The sequence below is a fragment of the Loxodonta africana genome, chromosome 5 (assembly GCF_030014295.1).
Source record: "Loxodonta africana isolate mLoxAfr1 chromosome 5, mLoxAfr1.hap2, whole genome shotgun sequence".
NCBI lineage: Eukaryota > Metazoa > Chordata > Mammalia > Proboscidea > Elephantidae > Loxodonta > Loxodonta africana.
The window spans coordinates 135,670,649-135,693,341 of NC_087346.1; the positions used below are offsets into that span (position 1 = coordinate 135,670,649).

Here is a 22,693-nt window from a genome sequence, read left to right on the forward strand (position 1 = left end):
GAAGCTAGCAGAGAGGGGGCTCTTCACAACACCGAGAAAGTAGAACCCGGAGCAGAGCAGGTCCTGTGGACCTGAGGTTCCTGTGCTGAGATGCTCCTAGACCAAGGGAAGACTGATGATGGGGACCTTCCCTCAGAGCCAAGAGACAAAGAAAGCTTTCCCCTGGAGCTGGGGCCCTGAATTCTGACTTCTAGCCTACTGGACTGTGAGAGAATAAACTTCTCTTTGTTAAAGCCATCCACTTATGGTATTTCTGTTATAGCAGCACTAGATGACTAAGACGCACACTTACAGTAGCCGCCTGAGGAAGCTATGCTATCACTGTCTTATTGTTACAGAGCTGGTACTGAGACTTAGAGACATTCAGGCACATGCCTGAGGTCACACAGCTATGGAGCTAGGATGTAAACCTCTGGACAGGTGACTCCAGGGCCCGTGAGCTACCAGCTGGGAAGGCAGACAAACTCTCCCTGGGGTGATGCCTGCTTGCTGTGATGACCTTCTTGGGCCCCTTCAGCTGATGGTGCTTGAGGTTGAAACCCAACTAATGATCCGGCTATTACCAACTTGGGCCTCACTTTTAAAAATAAATGTTTCATTTAGTTCAGCCCTGAGATTTTATAGTTGATATTGTATGCACATTAAACACCAAATGATTGTTAACGTATTTCTTGAAGCTTAACAGGCATCCAGTGTATAAAAGATGACTCTCTTATATGGCTGTCAGACCTCAATAAACATGTCTAATAATTAATTCGTATTAAGCAAATATAATTGTGTGATTCTAAATTAAGTGTTCAGTGGAGCATACTGCAAACAGAAAACAGCAGTGGTATTTTATTACTTAAAGTTCAGGCTTGTCAGTCTGACTTTTCACATGTCAAGTCTCTGTTTCAAAGACAGGTCCCAGGCTCCTGCAACCCTCATGCCACGAAACCTCAAGCCGTCTTGTTCCTAGACCCTGAGCTACATTTCTTATTGGGCTTGCTGTTTGTCTTTCTGTATATCTGTTTGGCGGTCTGAAGCTCTGAACAAGGAATTGTGTGACTGGAAGGTTTTATTCACACTTCAGCTTTCAATTGAATTAACCAGTTCTGCCACAAGCCCAATTTCCCCCAAATGATCAGATTCATTAAACGCAGCCATCTGTACACCCAAGTGTCACCCCTTCTCTGCCAGACCTTTAAGGAGCCCCAGAGGTGTGGTGGTTAAGCACTTGGCTGCTAACCAAAAGGTTGGCGGATCGAACCCACCAGCCGCACCACAGAGGAAATACCTGGCAGTCAACTTCCGTAAAGATTACAGCCTTGGAAACCCTATGCGGCAGTTCTATAGTGTCACTGTGACTCAGAATCAACTTGTCGCCGTTGGGTGGGTGTCAAGCCATTGTACAAGCCGTGCTGCCTGCCTGGAACACTCTCTACCTCGTCCCATAAAGAAAAAGAAAGGCCAGGCCTTAAAAAAAATACCCAACTCAGTTGCCATCGAGTCAGTTTTGACTCATGGCAACCCTGTGTGTGCCGAATAGAACTATGCTCCATGGGGTTTTCATGGCTGTGACCTTACAAAAGGAGATCACCAGGCCTTTCTTCCAAGGTGCCCCTGGATGGGTTCAAACAGCTAACCTTTCGGTTTGTAGTTGAAGCTTAGCTATTTGTGCTGCCCAGGGACTCCTAGTTCCATAGTAGATATATAGTAAATATTTGTTGAATTCCATTGTGTATTTTTCAGATGAGGACTCAAAAGAAATGTCATTTGAAATGCTCTTTACTTTCCTTCAGTCATCTTTTCTTTCAATGTGTATTGTAATTGTTTACTATTTTGGAGCCTGGTAGCACAGTGGTTAAGTGCAGCGGCTGCTAACTAAAAGGTTGGCAGTTCGAACACATCAGCTGCTCTTTGGAAACTCTGTGGGGCAGTTCTACTCTGTCCTATAGGGTTTTTATGAGTCTGAATCGACTCGATCACAACGGGTTTTATTTCAATTTAGTTAATATTGTGTTGCTGTTAACTGCCCTTGAGTTGGCCCCCTGACTCATGGCAACCCATGCACAACGAATAAAATGCTTCCCAGTTCTGCGTCATTCCCAGGATCAGTTGCGCATTGGACCGTTGTGATCCATAGGGTGTCACCAGGTAGTTCACCAGGCTTTTCTTCCTAGTCCGTCTTAGCCTGGAAGCTCTGCTGAAACCTGCACAGCATCATAGCAACATGCAAGCCTCCGCTGACAGACGGGTGGTGGCAGCGCATGAGGCACACTGGTTGGGAATCTAACCCAGGTCTCCCACGCGGAAGGCGAGAATTCTACCGCTGAACCACAACTGCCCCCTTGGCTTCAGTTAACTTTCTCTCACTTGTCCCTACGTCCTTCAGAGTCTTTTAAAATAAATCCACTTTCCCTACTGGCAGCTAATCCCTTAAGACTTATGCAGGAACAAGGAAGAATATCCCCCAGGTAGGCAATCCTGGCAGGGTGGGATCTGTGTCAGTGTGTCAGTGGAGAACCGTCTCCAGGACCTCCTCCACATAGGAAGGCCATCCATACACATCCTGCAGGGGTGTGTGGAAATTAGACTTAACACCCCTGAGAAGAACATCAGGAAGCAGCTGTGTAACCTTAAAACCAAACACCTCCCCCCCCAAAAAGCTCATTGCTGTAGAGTTAATTCTAACTAATGGCGACCCCATGTGTTACAGAGTAGAACTGCTCCATAGGGTTTTCTTGGCTATAATCTCTACAGAAGCAGATTGCCAGGCCTTTCTTCTCTGGGAACTTTAGAAAGTCAGTCTTCAGTGGTGAGCTACTTGGAACTATGTTAGACAGGTAGGAGAAATGCTCTGGGGCCATTGGATCTTCCTGGGGCCTCTCACTTCCCACCCCAGCCCTGCCTAAAAGGCTTGGGGCCCCCATTGGGGCTTAGCCCAGGAGTTTGGGGAAGCTGTGGGTTCTGCAAGGAGTCCCTGTGGAGCCCATATAGTTAAGTGCTTGTCTATTAACCAAAAAGTTGGCAGTTTGAATCCACCCAGAGATACTTCAGAAGAAAGAGCTAGCAATCTACTTCCAAAAGATCATGTTGTTGTTAGGTGCCATCGAGTCGGTTCCGACTCATAGCGACCCCATGCACAACAGAATGAAACACTGCCTGGTCCTGCACCATCCTTACAATTGTTGTTATGCTTGAGCTCATCATTGCAGCCACTGTGTCAATCCACCTCGTTGAGGGTCTTCCTCTTTTCCACTGACCCTGTACTCTGCCAAGCATGATGTCCTTCTGCAGGGACTGATCCCTCCTGACAACATGTCCAAAGTGTGTAAGACGCAGGCTCGCCATCGTTGCCTCTAAGGAGCATTCTGGTTGTACATCTTCTAAGACAGATTTGTTCATTCTTTTGGCAGTCCATGGTATATTCAATATTCTTTGCCAACACCACAATTCGAAGGCGTCAGCTCTTCTTCTGTCTTCCTCATTCATTGTCCAGTTTTCACATGCATATGATGTGATTGAAAATACCATAGCTTGGGTCAGGCGCACCTTAGTCTTCAAGGTAACATCTTTGTTCTTCAACACTTTGAAGAGGTCCTTTGCAGCAGATTTGCCCAATGCAATGTGTGTTTTGATTTCTTGACTGCTGCTTCCATGGCTGTTGATTGTGGATCCAAAAGATCCAGCCATTGAAAACCCTATGGAGCAGCTCTACTCTGTACACACTGGGCTCCCTTGACTCAGAATCAACTTGGTGGCAACTGGTTCTTTTTTTTTTTTTGGTATGGGTTCTGCAAGGATCCTTTGGAAAATTACATTTTTGAAGACTGCAATTTTATTTCTAGGGATCTTAAAACATAAGCAAAAAAATGTATTATAAAAGTCATGCCCACCAATTTTAAAAGTTAAAAACAAAGAAAAGAACAAATAGCGTACATCATCTCACCACCACCTAAACATATACCTTTTAACATTTTTGGTGTATTTGGTAATTTTTTTCTTCTATGCATGTTATTAGGTATAGTTTTAATCACAACCCAATATAAAAACTAGTATTTTTTTTTAACACTTCCCACATTCCATTGTGTTACGTAGTTCTCACAACCTTCATTTCAAATGTCTGCGAACTAGCCCATCAACTGACTGCACTATAGTTTGCTAACCATTCCACTATTGTTGGACATTGTCTCCAGTTTTTTTTTACTCTTACTATCAATAATGGTGCAGTCTAATTTTTTTCCTCCTAAAGCTAGTCCATGTTTAAGATTGTTCTTAGTCCAGATTGTCAGACGTAGAGTTACTGGCTCATTGGGTAAGGACATTTTTAAGGCTCTTGATAACCACGCCAGTTGCCATCAAGTCGACTCCCATTCATGGTGACACTATGTGCGTCAGAGCAGAAGTGTGCTCCATAGGTTTTTGTGGCTCATTTTTCAGAAGTAGATTGCCAGGCCTTTCTTCTGGGTAACATAGCTTAATTGTTAAGGGGGATATGCTTCTTTCCACCCCAGCCAAGTTGTGGAAGAGTGCCCATCTCAACAGATCCTTCTCAGTATCATTTTTTAATCTTGGCTAAGTTTAAACAAGACCCAGAGTTTGTTTCTGTCCCTCACAATGGCGTTGCTACCTGCACAGAACATTCACCTTCCAATTCCTAGGCCTGTATTCCTGTTAGCCTTACACCTGGTATGTATGTGTGTATGTGCGTGTGTGTATAAAATACACTATATTTCAAAATATATGTATTTTGAAATCCATGATATTTGCTTTGTGTCTTTCCCAGTATTTCTTGAGAGAGTCTTCCTAAAGGTATCTAGAGTCCTTGGGGGTTTTATTTGAGTCTTTCATTTAACTTTCTCCCTCTCTTTTTTATTTTATTCTTTTTCTGCTAATGGCAACTGCAGCTCTTGAGGATGACCATTGCCAAACAGAGGTTAGGAGATGAAGAAATCGGCGTGCGCCACTTTGCAGCCCACGAGCGCGAAGACCTGGTTCAGCAGCTGGAAAGAGCTAAGGAGCAGGTCACCACTCACAGCTATTAAAAGCGGGAGAGCATTTGCACAGCCGGCCCCTTGTATCTTGGGAAGCATTAGGTGCCTCATGTTTGGTCAGAGGAGGAAAAAGGATATAGACTGAATGCTTCTACTTCTTTGGCACTCTGCTAGGTTCCCAAGCAGAGTATTTCATGCATCCAGCAGGTCTTCTCCCTTAGACTTAGGGTGCCACTCTTCCGAACACAACTAGAAATTGCCCCCCATATCAGGGTAGAAAGGGAAGGAACAAAAGGTAACAAACGGGCCTTAATTTGCAAGTTTCCACTAAAATGCTGAGCGATGCTTCTTAAGCAAAATCTCAGCGGTTACCAAGCCCTAGTTAGGGAATGGCTAGGAGAGCCTAGACTTCATTTTCTCTTCTTACTAATTGGTTTTGAAGAGCAGAACAAGATTCCCGGGTCTAGAGTAGATTTGCTGGAAATATGTATTTGTAAGCCGCCATCCCCAGTGTCTGGAATTGCCCTCTGCCTGTCTTTGGCTTTAGGGCAAGCTGTAAGGAGCCTCTGGGTGATGGAAGTGGTTAACACGCTTGGTGCTAACCAGGAGGTTGGAGACTTGAGTCGACTCAAAGGCACCTTGAAAGAAAGACCTGGTGGCCTACCTGAAAAAAATCAGCCACTGGTAACCCTGTGGAGGAGCACAGTTCTACTCTGACACACATGGGGTTGCCATGAATGGGAATAAACTCGATAGCAACTGGTTTAACTGGTAGTAAGGGTTCAGTTTTGATTTCTACGCTGCTACACATCTTTTCACACATCTCCAAGGTATCTTTGATATCGTAAGTGTCTGGCAGGCAGTTGTCCCCTTGGTTTTAGCTTTTTATCTCATTCCGGTGTGGCATTTATGGTTTTATAGCACGCAGGTGATATTAATAAGCTCTCTCAACGTCGGTCAGCCAAGCGGAAGGCTCCATCTCTGGCCGTGAAGCTGGTGTCTGAAGACTCTTGAGTGAGGGTACCTCCTTGGGTTTCAGATCGAGTCTTTGGAGCACGACCTGCAGGCCTGTGTGGATGAGCTTCAGGATGTTAAAGAAGAACGGGCTTCCTACCAGGACAAAGTGGAGAGGCTAAACCAGGAGCTAAACCATATCCTGGGTGGGCATGAGAACCGCATCATTGACGTGGATGCCCTGTGCATGGAGAACAGGCAAGTGGCCAGTTCCAGGCCTGCGCTTGGATGAGCTGCCGGCACTCCACAGGCCTGAGGGCTGGGAGTTCTTTGCAACCCTATTTACATTTGAGAAAATTGCCTTAGAGTGAAAGGAAAGTGCCAACCTCCCAAACGATGATACTAACGTCACATACTAGTTGTGAGTACCTGAGTGGTACAAATGGTTAAGTGCTCAGCTGCTAACTAAAAGGTTGGAGGTTCAAGTCCACCCAGAGGTATCTCAGAAGCAAGGCCTAGTGATCTACTTCTGAAAGCATCAGGCATTGAGAACCCTATGGAGCACAGTTCTACTGGGACACACGTGGGGTTGCCATAAGTTAGAGTCGACTCGATGGCAGCTGGTAACTGGTTATTAGTTGTGAAGAAGCCTCATGCATCTACCTGCCTACACACACATACCCCATCCCGCTCCCCCCTGCCCTCCCTGATGGGGTGACAAGGGTAAGGAACCTGTGGAAGCTGCTTGTATTGCTGTCAAGGAAAGGGAAAGGAATAAGAAAAGAAATTGAGAAATTCCCTTAGCTATTTCATTTCCCCAAGGCAAATTTTAGTGTGTGTGTGCGTCTGACTTAATGTTGTGACTGGTGTCGCCTCTTGCTGCTTTACTTCCCAGTGGAATCATCTTAATGAGAATTATGTGAAAACTGTGCTGCCGTCCCTTCGGGGATCTCTGCAGAGGGTGGTTTTAAAGTGGAGTTTCTGTGATTTGGGCATGTTTGACCTTGATCACATCCATGTGAGCAGAGGTCACAAAGATGCATTTTTTTCCCTTCGTCATTTCAGTAGTGAGAGACGAAGCATTATATCTAAAAGATGGCGCTTCTGGCATGTGGTTTTCTTTTCCTCCCTTTTATATTTGAGTGCATGGTTTTATTTTGCCTTCAAATACTTCCTATCGTTGTTGACTGCCATTGAGTGGATTTCAACTCACAGCAACCCCACGTGACAGCATAGAACTGCCCTGTAGGGTTTTCTAGACTGTAATCTTTACGAAAGCAGATCGCCAGACCTTTTTCCCGTGGAGCCTCTGAGTGGGTTCAAACTGCCAACCTTTGGATTAGCAGTCGAATGCTTAACTGTTGCTCCACTAGGGCTCCTTCAAACACTTCCTGGTTGTCTATATTCTTTTCTAGGTACCTTCAAGAGAGATTAAAGCAGCTGCACGAAGAGGTCAACCTCCTGAAATCTAACATTGCCAAATACAAGGTAGCAAAATCCTGAGGACAATGATGATGAGTCACTGTCGTGCATCTAAATGTCATTCTATCTTCATTCTCCTTTATGTGCCAAAGATATTTCCCAGCTTGCTTGTCCTCCCAGGTAGAGCCCAATAAGAGCCATAACTGCCGTAACCAGTGAAAATTAAACTCGAAACAACTCATAAAACCCAAACGGCCTTTTCCAAGCGCTCCTTCTGTGGCTGTGATCCAAATAACACCCACCGAGGGCACCAGAATTTGTGCTTGTCCACTTCACAGCTTCGGTTCATATGAAATTTGGTTTCTTACCTACTTTTTCTATAAAACGGCCAGCCATCAGATGCTATTTTTCCCATGACCATCCATAAGGAAACGGTTTCAGAGAGATGAAGATAGAGATTGGGAAATCACAATCTAAATGATAATGTTCACGTCACACTGAAAGGACAGAATGTTTAAATTCTCCACACTGTTATTTAGTCTAATTCCAGCACCATTAGTTTGATAATATCTATTTCTGCAGATGTTGGTTATAAGTGTTATAATTAGAAAAATCTCCTGGGTTTCTCTGCTTTGAAAATAGATTGATTTCTCTTCTTGAGGGTGAAGTTTTGCAGCAGTCTAGATGCTTGGAAGAGTATTCTCATTTCCGTAGCTTTTTTTTTCTCAGAAGTCTCCATGCTATTCTTCCTTTCTGTTTTGTGGGGGGGGCCACATTTTTGTTTTTACCAATCCTTTACACGCTCATGTAGCCAAAGAAGGTTACAGCTTTTAAAGTTGTATAATTAATACATAATTTTTAAAGATGTGTGTATACATTCATTTAACATTTATTCAGTTTTATTATGTGGCCATTTACTACCTATCAGTTTAACGTAAGAGTCTGGTCTAGGGTTGACAAGTAGGTGGCTCATATGCACTTTCTTAATCTTGTGTCCCAGGCAGACATCACTAATCAATCATGGCTGTCTTTGCTATCCAGCCACAGAACCTTTCCAAATACCACTAGCCATCAGTTGGCACTGGCACATGAGAGTAAACCTTTTTTCCGTCTCAGGTCTATATGGAAGAGGTTTCCATAATTAGTGGTTTCATACAAATATTCATTGAGTGCCTTTTGTATACAGGCTGGGATTGCTGTCATTCTGCTGACCACCAACTTTTTTTTTTTTTTAACTCTTTACTGGGACCATAAAGTCAATGATAACTTGTTATTGTTAGTTGCCATTGAGTCAGCTCTAACTCATGGTGACCTTATGTACAAACGTTGCCCAGTCCTGTGCTATCTTCATGATCATTGGTATAATCATAACTTAGGGATTCAGAATTCTAAATTTTGGGGCCAGCATTTGGAGTTTGCAAGGGGTTTTTGTGTGGTAGGCGGGAAGATGCACCTATTGTAACTAGATATTTTTCCATTATTGGATATCCTGACAAAGGTTTTATTTTCTCCCAGAATGCTCTCGAGAGACGGAAAAACTCAAAGGGCCAGGGTAAATCCAACAGCAGTGCACTGACTGGCGTCTTGTCTGCAAAGCAAGGTAGGATTTTTTTCTTCGGGAGGGACTGCTTAGGGCAGAGAATGCTAGAGCTGTGCATCCCCACGGACGCCATCTTGTTTTGCGATTGGGAATCAAAGTGGTTCTGAGAGCAATGGTTCCCAAACTCCAGCCCGCATCAGAATTGCCTGAAAGGCTTGTTAAAACACAGATGACTGGGCCCCACCCCAGATTTTCTGACTCAGTAGGCCTGAGGTGGGACCTGGGAACATGTATTTCTAAAAAAAACATTCCCAGGTGATGCTGGTTCTAGGACCCCACTTTGAGAACTGCTCCATTAGAGAGCTTTTAATGACTGGACACCATTTGGATATTTTGTCCCTACACTGTGCTGTCCTTTCAAGAATGGCTTCCCTTCTCTAATCACCAGTTTAGCATCTCCAAGGACGGGTTTCACCTCATTGACTTTGTCCTTCTGCTGGCCTCTGAGATCAGAATAGAAAAATCCCAGAGCTGCTGAAATCATTTTGTCACGGAACATGTGCCTTTTCTCAAAGAAGCTTTTATTGATTGCAATTGTGTTCCTCCTTCTTGCCGATTCCAATGAGAAGTAATGATCTTCCAGGAGGAGTCCAGGGGAATAAACAAGAGAAAGCTTGGTTTTGACACTTAGTGTTTGGAGTTCAGTTCTAAACATAACCCTCAAGTTGAACATGCTCACCTGGCCCACTTTTTGGTTGTTGGCAGTGCGGACCAGCGACCGTCATGTGCCAGTCTTAATCAGAGCTAGAGTGGCTGAAAAAAGAGCACTGAGTCTCCAGCCTACCTAGCAACCAAGGCACTTTTCCAAACACCTTCTTTTTTCTATTCAACTAGAAAAGAACACCCTAGAATTGTTTTCTAAAAGAAAACTACAGTACTCTATAAAAAAAAAAAATGTGAAGCAGCCCATTTAAGTTCAGTTCCGGGTACAAACTTAACAAACCATTTTTGAGTGTTGATATCCAGTGTTATCGTTGTTCACATGGGGAATGCCAGCTGGTGGAAGAACTGTAAATCTGACCCAACCCTTCAGTAAATAATTGGCAACATTTCATGAAAAGCTTTAAGTGGATCCCTTTTGAACCACCAAGATATAATTCAAACATATGCAAACATTTTACTGTAAGAAAGTTCTTTATGTTTTAGTTCTAACAGAAATAGTTGGGAACAACATAAATGTCCTATGGTAATTAGATTATGCATAAATACACGTGAACTGTGAAAGCAGCCATTAAATTTTATATTTTAGGGGATATTTGGTGATGAATATTGGTAAGAGAAAAAAGCAGGGCTTTTTCCCATTTTTTTTTTGAAGAAAAAATACTGTATTTGTATGTCTACATATAAGGAGTAATATTCAAAGATATATATTTAAAAAAAAGAAGCCAGACCTTTGGGTTGACTCTGACTCATGGCAACCCCATGTATTGCAGAGTAGAACTGCTCCATAGGGTTTTCAAGGCTGTGTCCTTTTGGGAGCAGATTGCCAGGCCTGTCTCCTGAGCTGCCTCTAAGTGGGTTTGAACCGCCAACCTTTTGGCTAGTAGGCAAGTGCTTAACTGTGTGCACCACCCAGGGAATCCTTAAAGATGAGAGGGGTTTACGCTGTTTCTTTTTGCCTGTCTGGTAGGAGTACCAGTGATTTTTATCTTTTTATATTATCTCTTATTTTATTTACTCTTTCTAAATATATGCTTTACTTTTGTAATGGGAGTAGGGTAGAGAATACATAAAAAAATAAAAAGCTCAAACCAGAGTTGAAGAACAGATATTCAGAATCAGAAAGGAAGCACATGTAGGAGTGTCTGCGTGACCCACACACAGACTGGGCGCATGCTGTGGAAGGGGCTGGTGGCTTCTGAGGGCAACTGAAGGAGTTTTGAAGCCAGCAAGACATAAATGGGGCAGCAGGGTTTTAGCAGCATCACATATGAAAAAATTGTAGAGTCATGTTTTGTTGCCAAAGAATTGAATAAAATTTTACATTACATGAATAGAAGTAGGATATCTGGATGAAGGAGGTGATAATCCTGCTGTATTCTAAGCTCATCATACCACACCTGACTGACGGAAAGGAATAAATGATAGATAAACTAAGAGATAAGGAGCCCTGGTGGCACCATGGTTAAGCACTCAGCTGCAAACTGAAAGGTTGGTGGTTTGAACCCACCCAGTGGGTCCACGGGAGAAAGATTTGGTGATCTGTTCCTGTAAGGATAACAACTGAGGAAATTCTGTGGGGCGGTTCTACTCTGTTGCATGGGGTCACGGTGAGTCAAAATTGACTCAACAGAACCTAACAACAACAAACTAAGACATAATATCAAATGTGATTATCACTTGTACTCCTACCAGGTAGACCAACAATGTAAACCTCTCAGTATATAACTTCGAACATTATTTCCTATATGTGTATAAGTAGATATACAAATAAGACCCCTGGCTGGCACCAGTGGTTTGTGATCATCTGCTGACCTAAAGGTTGGAGGTTCGAACCCACCCAGTGGCTTCATGGAAGAAGAAGCTGATGGTCTGCTTCTGTAAAGATTACAGCCCAGAAAAGTCTATGGAGCAGGTCTACTCTGTAACACGTGGTGTTGCCATGAGTTGGTATCGACTTGATAGCAATGGGTTTGGTTTTTGATTTTAGATACATGATAAAACATTTTTTCTTCAAAAATGGGAATTCCTTATTTAACGGACTGTTCCTTCAAATGTATATAAGTGGGATGGAGACCAATCAGAAGTTTTTTTTTTTAAGTAAACACTTTCAAAACTGGAAAAAAGATAAAAGAATTTTCTGTCTATCAGAGCCATCCATAGATGACTAGGAGATTTGTAAACAGCCTCGTCCAGGGCAGAGGTAACGGGCCCCTTTGCAGGGGCCTGAATCCTTCCATTACACTGAGCTGTGTATGTTGCTTGGCTTCAGTTTTGAACTTGGCCGTGGATGTGATTTGGCAGTTTGTGGAATCACAAGCATCCAGGAACAGCTAATCTTTGTGTAAAATACCATTTCCCAATATTTAGACATTTGCAGTCTACGACATAATGTTTTGCCATATCCTTGTACCACTTATAATATTATTTACTTAATATTTTTCTTAAAATTGATTTTAAAGTGATACATGCTACTTGGCTTCATCCTAAACAGTATTATCTGTGAAATCACTGGTGTGCTGTGGCTTTTAAAATTGTTTCTAAAATACTTTCAATAAATAAGCTATCTATTAAAATATAAAACACAGTTTGTGTTTTGTATAATCTCCTTTAGTCACCAGGGGTACCACGCCATGGGAAATTCTGATATAAAGCAAAGAGCTCACATCAGAGTCATTGTCATTTGCATGGTTGTGTGACCTTCAGTGGAAACCCTGGTGGCACAGTGGTTAAGTGCTACGGCTGCTAACCAAAGGGTCGGCAGTTCGAATCCGCCAGGCACTCCTTGGAAATTCTATGGGGCAGTTCTACTCTGTCCTATAGGGTCGCTATGAGTAAGAATTGACTCGATGGCACTGGGTTTGGGTGACCTTCAGGGGATGTTTTTAACCCATCTGTGCTTCAGTTTCCTGTACATGAAATAGGAATAAATAATACTTCCCAGGTTTTTTTTTTTTTTAATCTCAAATGAGTTAGTTTGAAAGTGTAAAATACATCACACATGGAAAAGACTGTTATCCTTTAAAAACAGTGTTGATACAAACCCATGAAAACGTATTCCTTTTTGTTTAAGCCGCACACTGAATTTAATTTTATTCTAATTTTGATGCTTGAAGTTGATTGTGGATACGATATAGTAGCGTTGAGAAACTGGGAACCTATCATTATTCAGGAGGAATTGGCATTGGTTTGCACTCCAGAAGAATTTAAGACTGAGCTGTAAATTGTATGTCCTACCCAGTTCAGGATTTGTTATCTGAGGACCACGGGTGCAGTCTCCCAGCTACTCCGCAGTCCATTTCTGACCTGAAATCTCTGGCTACAGCCCTGCTGGAGACAATCCACGAGAAAAACATGGTCATCCAGCACCAGAGGCAAACCAACAAGTAGGTGGTGGACCCTTGGGTTGGGGGGTGACGAGGATACCAGAAATGAATCACAACCAGGTGGAAATACAGACGTTAAGGGAAGGGGTTATAAAACCAGTTGCCATCGAGTCAACTCTGACTCATGGAGACCCTGTGTGTGTCAGAGCAGAACTGTGCTACGTAGGATTTTCAATGGCTGATTTTTTTGGAAGTAGATCACCAGGCCTTTCTTCCAAGGCACTGCTGGGTAGACTCGAACTTCCATCCTCCCTGTTAGTAGCTGAGTGCGTTAACCATTTGCACTACTCAGAGAGTCCAGGAAGGAGTTGAGACCCCTCGAATCTGGAAGGAAATTATTAAATTAGAGCTGTGTCTCTGCATTATGGCAGCATCTTGGGCATCAGCTGGAGCCAGGCACAGAAATAATACTGGTTATCATTTATTAAATGTTTACTCTGACCATGCACTGAGTAATGCGTGTTCCGTGGAAGATTTTGATGGTATGACTGCCTGGGTGACCTAATCCACTTCTCCTCCACATCCCCTGAGGGCAGGAGCTTCCTCAGTGCCATTTTAACCTCACGGCATGACTTTGAGAGACTCTGAATTGCAGGAAACACCCAAGCACAAACTTCTCCAGGCAGCTGGGCCTGTAAAGGAAGTCTCATGAACTCTTCCTGATCACCAAAAAGGTGGTGAAAATGAACAATCATTGAAACCAAAGATCTCACTGGGTTTTTTATCAGCATGTTGACTGTGTTGTGTAGAATCAAGCAAGTTAAAGCAGCAGTTAGAGATGACAGGAGGAATGCTGGAAGTGTTCAGAGAACAATGAGTAAACAATAACCCAAGGCAACGCACCTTCCCAACAGATCCAGCTTAATGAGTGTGTGACCTGTGCAGTCACACAGGGGCCCGAGCTCTGAAAGGCCTGCATGGTAAGGATCAAAGTGAATCCAATCCCCCAAAATGTGAAGATTAATCCCATTCCTCTTTCTCTGTCCACGTTACCAGGCACCCTGTGGCACTCACTCTCTGACCCTAGCCACCTGGAGCTAGGCCAGAGCTCATGAGTTGAAAGGACACCATCTTTTAGACAGCCAAATAGGTAGATGCCAGTCACAAGTTTGGGGAGTCCACACAACACCCCAACCTACTGACCTGCTGGTCACAAATTCAGTGCTGGTTTCCCATCCCTTCAGGATGCCAGTCACAAGCTCAGGAGTCCACACAGCACCCTCGCTCTTCTGACTTGCTAGCTCCTATTGTCTCTTTGGGTCCCTTTTATTGGCCAGTCCTTCATGAGAGGCTAAATCATGCCTCCTGAGGCTAGTTGACCTCTGTCTCCCAGTTGAGTCTTTTCTGGTCTGGCCGGCCCCAACTCAACGGCATAACTTCTCAGGTGTGGCCTCTAAGTTCCAAACCAAGGCACCTTGATTACTCTGAAGGTTATATCCCGGACCCAAGGACAAATACCATCTTACTTAGGGCAAAACTAGATCCTTTACCCCACAGGCCCACGCGTGGTATAATGCACTGTTATTATCATCTTGAAATTCTTAATAATTTTTAATCAAGGAGCCCCACATTTTCATTTTTCAGTGGGGCCTGCAAATTAAGTAGCCAGTCCTGCTTATAATATATACACCTTGAACTAAAATAAAAGTGTGGATGGGCTGGGCAGGGGCTGAAAAGCTAGGCTTAAAGTGAGGAGGGGAGGGACCAGGGAACCAGGGGCCTGGAGAAGGCAGAGGTATGGAGAGAGAGACAACTGGAAAATGATGGAAAGTATCATAAAAACAAAATAGAAAAAAAGAGAAGTCAGGAGTGAAGGGAAGATCGCACAAGAAATTAAGATATATATAAAAGAAAGCGGAGAGCGGTGAAGGAAGACCGGGCAATCTCAAAGGGATGACAAGGGTAATTTATTGACAGAGGAAATTTTAAAAGTTCTTCAAAAATGAAATCTTAACCAAGGAATGAAACAACTAGATGCTGAAACACAGCTATTTCTCAGGGGAAGAAAAAGACATTGGAGCCTCCTCAGAACAGGCATGCACTGTGGAGACGCTGCCTTGGGTGATTTTGTTGTTGTTGCTGTTGTTGTCAAGTCGATTCTGACTCATGGCCACCCTTTGTGTGCAGAGTAGAACTGCTCCATAGGGTTTTCAAGGCTGTGAGCTTTCAGAAGCAGATCACCAAGGGCTGTCTTCTGAGGCACCCCTGGGTGGGTTCAAACCGCCAAGCTTTTGGCTAGTAGCCAAGCACTTAACTGTTTGCACCACTCTGGGACTTGGTTGTTTTAGTCACGCCGAATCCCCAGCAGCTCTCAGTGTTCTCTGTGAGCCTTCTTTCCCCTCACTGATGCCCTCCAGAGCCCTCATCGGGGCTGTTTCAAACCTTCTCAGGTCTTCTCAAGCCCTAAGCCATTCCCAGTAGGTGACCTTAGCTCCGCCTTTACAGAGAAAACAGGTTACTCATCCTGAGCCCCTCGACTCACTGCTCTTCTGAAACCAGTGTCTGGACCACCCTCTGGTTCCCTCCTGTCTTCCGGAAACACGCTGGCCACTGATCTCTCCGTCCACATTGTCTTTCCTCCTCTGGTACCTCCTCTTTCACTCACTGCTTCCATCACTGCCTCTTCTCTGGCTCTGCCTCTTCATCCACAAACCCCTTAGATCTCTCGGAACCTCTTTTAAAAGCCTTTCCTCTACCGTGCTTCTTTCCCATGAATCCCATTCACCTAGACTCTTTGTGAACAAGGAGTCTGCCTCGACTTCTTCCTCAGCCGCCCCCTCAAAGGGTGTTCCAGGAGCCACGTGTATCTGAATTACTAGGGGGTGCTTGTTTAGGAACGCCATTTTGAGGGGATTTGCACAAAGGAAGGTCAGGATTCTGCATTTTAACAAACCCAGGGGGATTCACGCTCAGGAAGGGATGATAATCTTGGCCTTAACATTTGCCAAGACCTGTTCTTGTGTTTTCCACTTCCATCTTCCTTTGAAGGTCACTAAAAAAAAACAAACCTGTTGTCATTGAGTCGATTCCAACTCCTAAGTGACCCTACAGAACAGAGTAGAACAGCCCTATAGGGTTTCCAAGGAGCGATTGGTGGATTCCAACTGCTGACGTTTTGGTTAGCAGCCTAGCTCTTAACCACTGCACCAGCAGGCCTCCTTGAAGGTCGCTAGTGACACCCAAACCCTGCTTTTCCAAGTTGCTTTCTTCTCTCAACAGTATTTGACTCTGTTTGGCTACATTTCCATCTTAAAACTCATCTTTTTTGGATTCCTCCAATTTCTCCACTATCTCATCCTCTTTTTCCTTTGCTTTCCTCAGCCTGCCACCCCCAGCTTCCTCCTCAGCTGTCTTCTCACCTTGGGAACCTTATTCCCTGTTCTTGCCTTTCATTCTCTGCAGACTCTTCTCAGACCTCTTCCTTGCACCCCTTCAAGAGGAAGACACACATTCCCCACCTTTAGGTTGGCAGTTTCCTCTGATAGCCTTTCAGTATCTCAAATTCAACCAGAGTCCAGAGCCTGAACCATCAGTTCCTTAATACATTTCAGACACTTTAAGATATTTGTTCCCTTTGACCCAGATGATCTGCTTCTAGGAACTTGCCCTAAAGAAAAATAGAATGACTTACGTATGAGATTATATAGAAGGTTGTTCACTGTGGATCCATTTATAAAAGTGAAAAAAATGGAAATAACCCAAATGTCTATTAATTGAAGAATTCTTGGAATTATAGTAAATCTGTAGGATGCGATATCATGCAACCATTAAAAGCATGATTTTGAAGAATGTTTAATGGGCTCTGTCAGTCATCCTATCACCCAGAGTCAGCAAACCTTCATATCACACATGCTTATCCTGGTCCCGGCAAAAATGTTTGTCCCCTTTGGTCACGGTTCTCTCCCGGTGCTTAGGAGAGCGCTGGGCCCACAGTCATCTTCTAACATTTTGTTCCCATTCCCTTAACACATCCAAATGGTTGTAAAGTTCCGTGGTTTTCATGCATTTGTTTCTTAGTTCAACATCTGTTTCCTGAGTGCTGGCCCTTCAATGTGCCTTTCCTACCTGCCCCATCTGCTTTCTTCTCACCAGGTCATTGCCTCTTCCTCGTGAAGGGCCACCCACCAGCCTTCCGTCTCAGACCCCAGCCCCACCTCCCCACCAAGTCCCAGGGTGCTCTCACACCCACCTGCCAGATCCATTTTCTTTGATTACAATTCAGATCTTGTCCCCTGCCTCCACTGGAAAGGTGCTGGGAGTCCCTGAAGCCTGCCATAGCTAGTGCCCACAGGCTGCCAGCCTGAAACCCTGCCTCTAGAGCAGTCCAGCCTCTTCTGGTGGGTTGGCTTCCTAAGGTGCATCTAACCATACCCCACTGCAACCACGCCAACCCCCGAGGTCAAAGTGCTTGCTCCCGCTTTTGAGAAAGACGGACATTTTCATTTGGCCAGTTTTATTTGTTTTAATGGGACCTTTTCCTTTTTAATTATGATTTAATAATTTTGAACCATCTTATGGTTCAAATTTAAGAGGTTAAATAGCGAAAAAATCTCTAAGCCAGCCTAATATCTCAGCTACCCAGTCCCCTTCCAGACAAAACTACCAGTTGCTGCTGAGTCCATCCTGAATCATGGCAACCCCGTGTATTTCAGAGGAGAACTGACATCCACAGGGTTTTCAATGGCTTTTTTTTTTAATGATCTTTCAGAAGTAGATCACCAGGCCTTTCTTTCAAGATGCCTCTGGGTGGATTCAAACCAAAGAAACTGCCATTCTTTATTTCTTATGTATCCTTCCAAAGGATGTGTATATAAGCAAATGTATAGTACATTTATCTATACATACATAAAAGAAATACATACATAGATACTAATATATATTTATAGAGTCTATCTCTTCGCCCCCTTTTGTTTACAAATGGTAATGTTTACCAAAAAAAAAGTGCCCCCCCCACTGTTCTGTACTTAGTTTCTGCCTCCCCCCATAACAATAGACCTGGGTGATTGTTTTGTGTCAGCACATAAATACCTAATGTGCTCTTTTTAGTACACAGAAGGTCTTAAGCTCATACTTTCTACAAGTTTTTTTTTTTTTTTTTTTTAATTTGGGGCCATGCAAAATAACTAATTATACAACAAATGGAAGTGATGAATAAGAGTAGGATGTAATTCAATCTGCTTGCTGTTATTCACCATGCTTTAGCCTTTTGTAATTGGAATAGTAATATAGCTTTTTGGGGGTTAGAGCCTTATATACTTAGGAATAAAGGTATACTTTTCTGTAAGCATGTGTGCCCCCTGCTGGTTTTCTGCTGTCTCCCTCCCCCGAAGGTCCAGTAGGAGCCATCTTGAAGGACTTTACATTTTGAGGGCATCTTAGTTCATATTTTGCTTGAGGTACTTCTTGCCAAAGAGTTACAGTGGCCTGGCTATGGCTAAAAAAGAGATGAGGTTTGTTTGTCTTCTACTCTAGTGAAAGTAACTAGTAGGAAGCATTAATAAGAGAGGCCAGTTCTTCCCAACAAGCCCATAACCTTGCTGGTCCAGGTCTGGGAAGGAGGCAGCTAACGTACGACGACACGGTAGCCTGTTGTCACCCCTCCTGCTATGCCCCAAACTATCCCATGCTTTTTGCCTTCCCTGGCCAAGGGTGAATTGAGATTAGAAGTTCAAGATCATGGGTAACAGCAAAAAGGTGTGATGTATCAGAGCAGAAATTCAAGAGAAGTCCACCTGGGAACCCGGGACAGGCTGGGACATCTAGAGGTCTGCATCAGATGCCTGGAAGAGCCAGGCCAAAGATGAAAATGGCGGATGTGTTGGGGAGACCAGCCAATTCACCTCAGTCTATTTCTGGGAGAAAAGAGTGTGGCATCCAGGAACATCAAGAAAAATACAGCCACATGTCTCTTCACCATGCCTTCCAGTGTTGCCCTGGCAATATCGCTCAGTGTACCCAAAAGGGTTAAGCCTTACCTTTGTTTCTCAGGGCTAGCCACATACAGATGATCTGATCTCATTAAGAAACAGGCATCAACTTGAACACTGTTGTGATTGCATCAAAAATCTATCAACTGCTGAAAAGGGAAAAGGGAGCTTAGATCAGAAGGTCTGAGCAAAACACTGAAAGTGAGATTACGAAGAATGATGTTTATTGAAGGGTCAGGGACATGAAAGCAGAATAGACCCAACAAATGGAGTGAAAATTGAAAGGAATTGATCAAGACTATGCAGAATTTAAGACTTAAGGAAAAGGCAATAAGAAAAGCTCTAAGTATCTTGATGAAGAAAACCACAGAGTAACGTCAGAGAGTTTTCTGTGAACCCAAAGGGAATATCAATTAAGATGCTGCAAGTCAATTCAGGTAAAATAAGGATGAATCCAAAGCCATGTGTATGTGCAGATTTATACATATTCATGTCCCCAGCTATCTCTGGAACATAAAGAGAGGTAGGAGAACAATTCTGGTGTTCTGATTCCTCCCGCAGAAAGGAATTGAAACTTTGCTATTAAGGTTATTTCCGCATCATTTTAGCACAGCAGCCAAGAAAATTCCCAAAATAAAATAAAGATTGGTTTTTCAATTTCCAGGCCAATGGAAAGCGATGGAAGTTTTAGATGAATATCAAATCATTTCCCAACTATATTTAATTTTGTGTAGAGTGAAGAAAGGGCAGTGTGTGTCTACACTGATGTCTGTTTATGCACATACACTGAAGCTTGGCTTCCAAGTAAACAGTACCATCTCTTCAAATACACATTCCAGAACTTATATATCACAGTAGGTATTACCTTTCAAACTGGTCACTTTGCAAAGCAATATAATTATTCTAATGATTCTGCAATTACTGAAAACTCTTTTTTCTGTTTAAATTCTCTCCATAGATAATTATAGTTCACACAAAAAAGAAGCATTTATTTAACCACAGATGTTTATTAAACATCTACGAGGTACCAGGCATTGTGCTAGATATCAAGGATACGGACAGTAGTAAGACGTAGGTTGGGTCTAAAAAGCCAGATCTTAGTATTTTATTGACTGACAGCAACATTACCAAGCTTGTTCACCCACTTTACTTTGTTCCAACCTGATGTTGTTTCCAAAAATCAGACCCACCCTCCAAGAATAGAGGTGTGATACTACTAAGGGTATTCATAATTAACTGCCATCTAAAAGAGTGAGCGATTCCCAAATAGAATTTCCATAAGACGTTTTGGGTATGGAATAATTGTTTAGCTTCCCAGGGGAACTACTTATTGGGGGGTGGGGAGCTAACTTGAATGACAACATTTTAATACTTTTTAATCATTCTCTTTGTATTTTTATATGTACTTTCCGTAGCGTATATGTGTCATTTGCACACACATATACAAATGCTCCATTTTTTAGCATGTATCTTAAATCTCAAAACATTTTCTCTCTGTTAGGGTACTAATGAAGGAGTCCTGGTGGCACAACAGTGCTCAGCTGTTAACCTAACAGTTGGTGGTTCGAGCCCACTCAGGGACTCTGTGGGTGAAAGACATAGCAGTCTGCTTAGGTAGAGATTGTTGTTGTATGCTGTTGAGTCAATTCGGACTCATAATGACCCCATAGGACAGAATAGAACTGCCCCGTAGGACGTCCTAGGCCGAAATCTTTACGAAAGCAGTTTGCTAGGTCTTTTACCCTGTGGAGTGGCTGGTGGGTTCGAACCACCAGCCTTAAGGTTAGCAGCTGAGCACTTAACCATTTTGCCACCAGGGCTCCTTTCATAAAGATCTCAGCCAAAAAACCCTTATGGGGCACTTCTACTGTGTCCCATGGGGTCGCTGAGTCAGAATCAATTCAACAGTACCCAACAACAAGAGGGGACTAGTAAGTTTCCCGGGGAGACTTCTCACAGCCCTGAGAGCTGACAGGACACTCATCAGCCTCTGTCTTATTGTTTTCTCCTCCTCCCCAGAATCCTAGGGAATCGAGTGGCTGAACTAGAGAAAAAATTAAGAACTCTGGAAGTTTCTGGTTTGTGGAGTCTTCCGGGTAAGCAAAACTTCATAAAAATTGTTTTCCTCTTCTAAATAAAGGCAGCTCTCACATAATTTCAACAGAAAACTCCTCCTTTTCAATGTCCTTTTATTTGAAGATAATCGTTGCTGAGAAATCTACAAGTGCTTCCTACTTAGAAACCATCATTCGGGAGGGAAAATCGGAAAATATAATCAATATTCAAGTTTTTGTCTGTGGAGCTCTGAGGTTCTGTTAACCTAAATTCCGAAATTTCCATTGTATGTGTCCTTATCTTCTTTTTTTTCTTAACTTTTGTGAGCAGAGTGAATTGTTTCTTTTTTTCCTTCCCATTCTATACTATAGATTTGCTCAATTTAATCATCAGTTCTAAAAATGAATATGAAAACTTAAAAGATTTGTTCATTTTAACCATCGGTACTAAAAATGAATGTGAGAACCAACAATTTTTCAAACTCAACTCCCTACCCCCCAGTGTACCTTACAAAGTCTGCTAACTGGCTTCTCCTTCCTGCCCCCATCCCATTTTCAAAAATCGGAATTTCCTGTGGAGATATTCAGTTGGACACGGTGCGGGAAAAGTCTGATGTTTCGCTTTAATTAGCTATATTTATCCCGTTTGTCTTTGTAAAATACCCCTTTCATGAGGCCACTGTCAGCTCTTCCCCTTTGTCTATACACTTTTCAGAAACTTATATTTATCATTTTCTACCACCTCCTCTTTCCCTGGAAGCAACGTGGTACATGTATTTTTAGTTACTTAACCTTTCTGCACAAACCAGTCTCCTCTACCCTTGAATCAGAGTGGTTGCTTCCCTGTAATGTATGATACATGGAAATTGCCAGAGGGAGGTGGACAACCACAACAAGCTTTCTTCATGTAAATCTAAATAGCCACCTTAGGCTGCCTGAAGTATGTTTCACAGATTGGAATTTTTAGCAGAGATTCCTTGAACCTGGTGTCAAAAGACCCAACAGAACTAATTAGTGGCGAGTGCCATCCTGGGGATTTGAATGACCCATTTTACACAAGAACCTTGTCATGCATTTAGAACCTTATCTTCACTTGAAGGATTTTCTTTTATCGCACTGAGTTTCAACGTAGGCCAACTTCTCGTTCCTTGGTGCAGTCAGATTGCCATTTCTGTGTTTTTTACTGGAGTTCCCCCCCACCCCCGTCAGAATGACTTAGTGAAATTTCTCAATGCTTTATTTCTACAACCTATATAAAAACATAGACGTTGAATAAATGTATGAATGCTGAGCATTTTCTGACTCTGCTGTTGTTGGGTCTAGGTGAGCTGGCAAATGGCTATTATGTAATAACAATTGTCTCTTTCCTTCTTTTTGCTGCATGAAGGCCTGAGCTACAATGTGTCCGTGGGATTTGGGAGTACGTTCTATTTGAAATCTCTGTTTTTGTGACTAATTTCAGCAGTGCACTGACATTATTCCTGCATGTAAATAAATAGAAGCGCATTATCTCTGTATCCTTGAACGTTTCTGATGAGAATAGTCGAGTGAAATAGAGAATTCAGTTAGTACAACGCAAATATTAAATGGTAAAATCAGCTTTGAGGGAAGCAGTTGAATGAGCTTTATGCTGCAGCCACATTTGTTCTGATTTCTGGCCTCCGCAAAGATACAACGTGGGAGGACAGGCCAAAGAGTGGTAATTCCCGGATCT

General features: G+C 43.0%; 1 protein-coding gene across 1 annotated transcript in view; it reads left to right on the forward strand.

Annotated features, from left to right (window-relative positions):
- CCDC149 (coiled-coil domain containing 149) overlaps positions 1–22,693 on the forward strand; it is a 127,418-nt gene that overhangs the window by 81,642 nt on the left and 23,083 nt on the right. The window contains exons 5-10 of the mRNA XM_010591398.3: positions 4,890–5,006; positions 6,016–6,188; positions 7,346–7,418; positions 8,868–8,952; positions 12,854–12,998; positions 20,945–21,021. Coding sequence (XP_010589700.2) covers positions 4,890–5,006; positions 6,016–6,188; positions 7,346–7,418; positions 8,868–8,952; positions 12,854–12,998; positions 20,945–21,021 — 670 coding nt within the window. The remainder of the gene's footprint in view (positions 1–4,889; positions 5,007–6,015; positions 6,189–7,345; positions 7,419–8,867; positions 8,953–12,853; positions 12,999–20,944; positions 21,022–22,693) is intronic.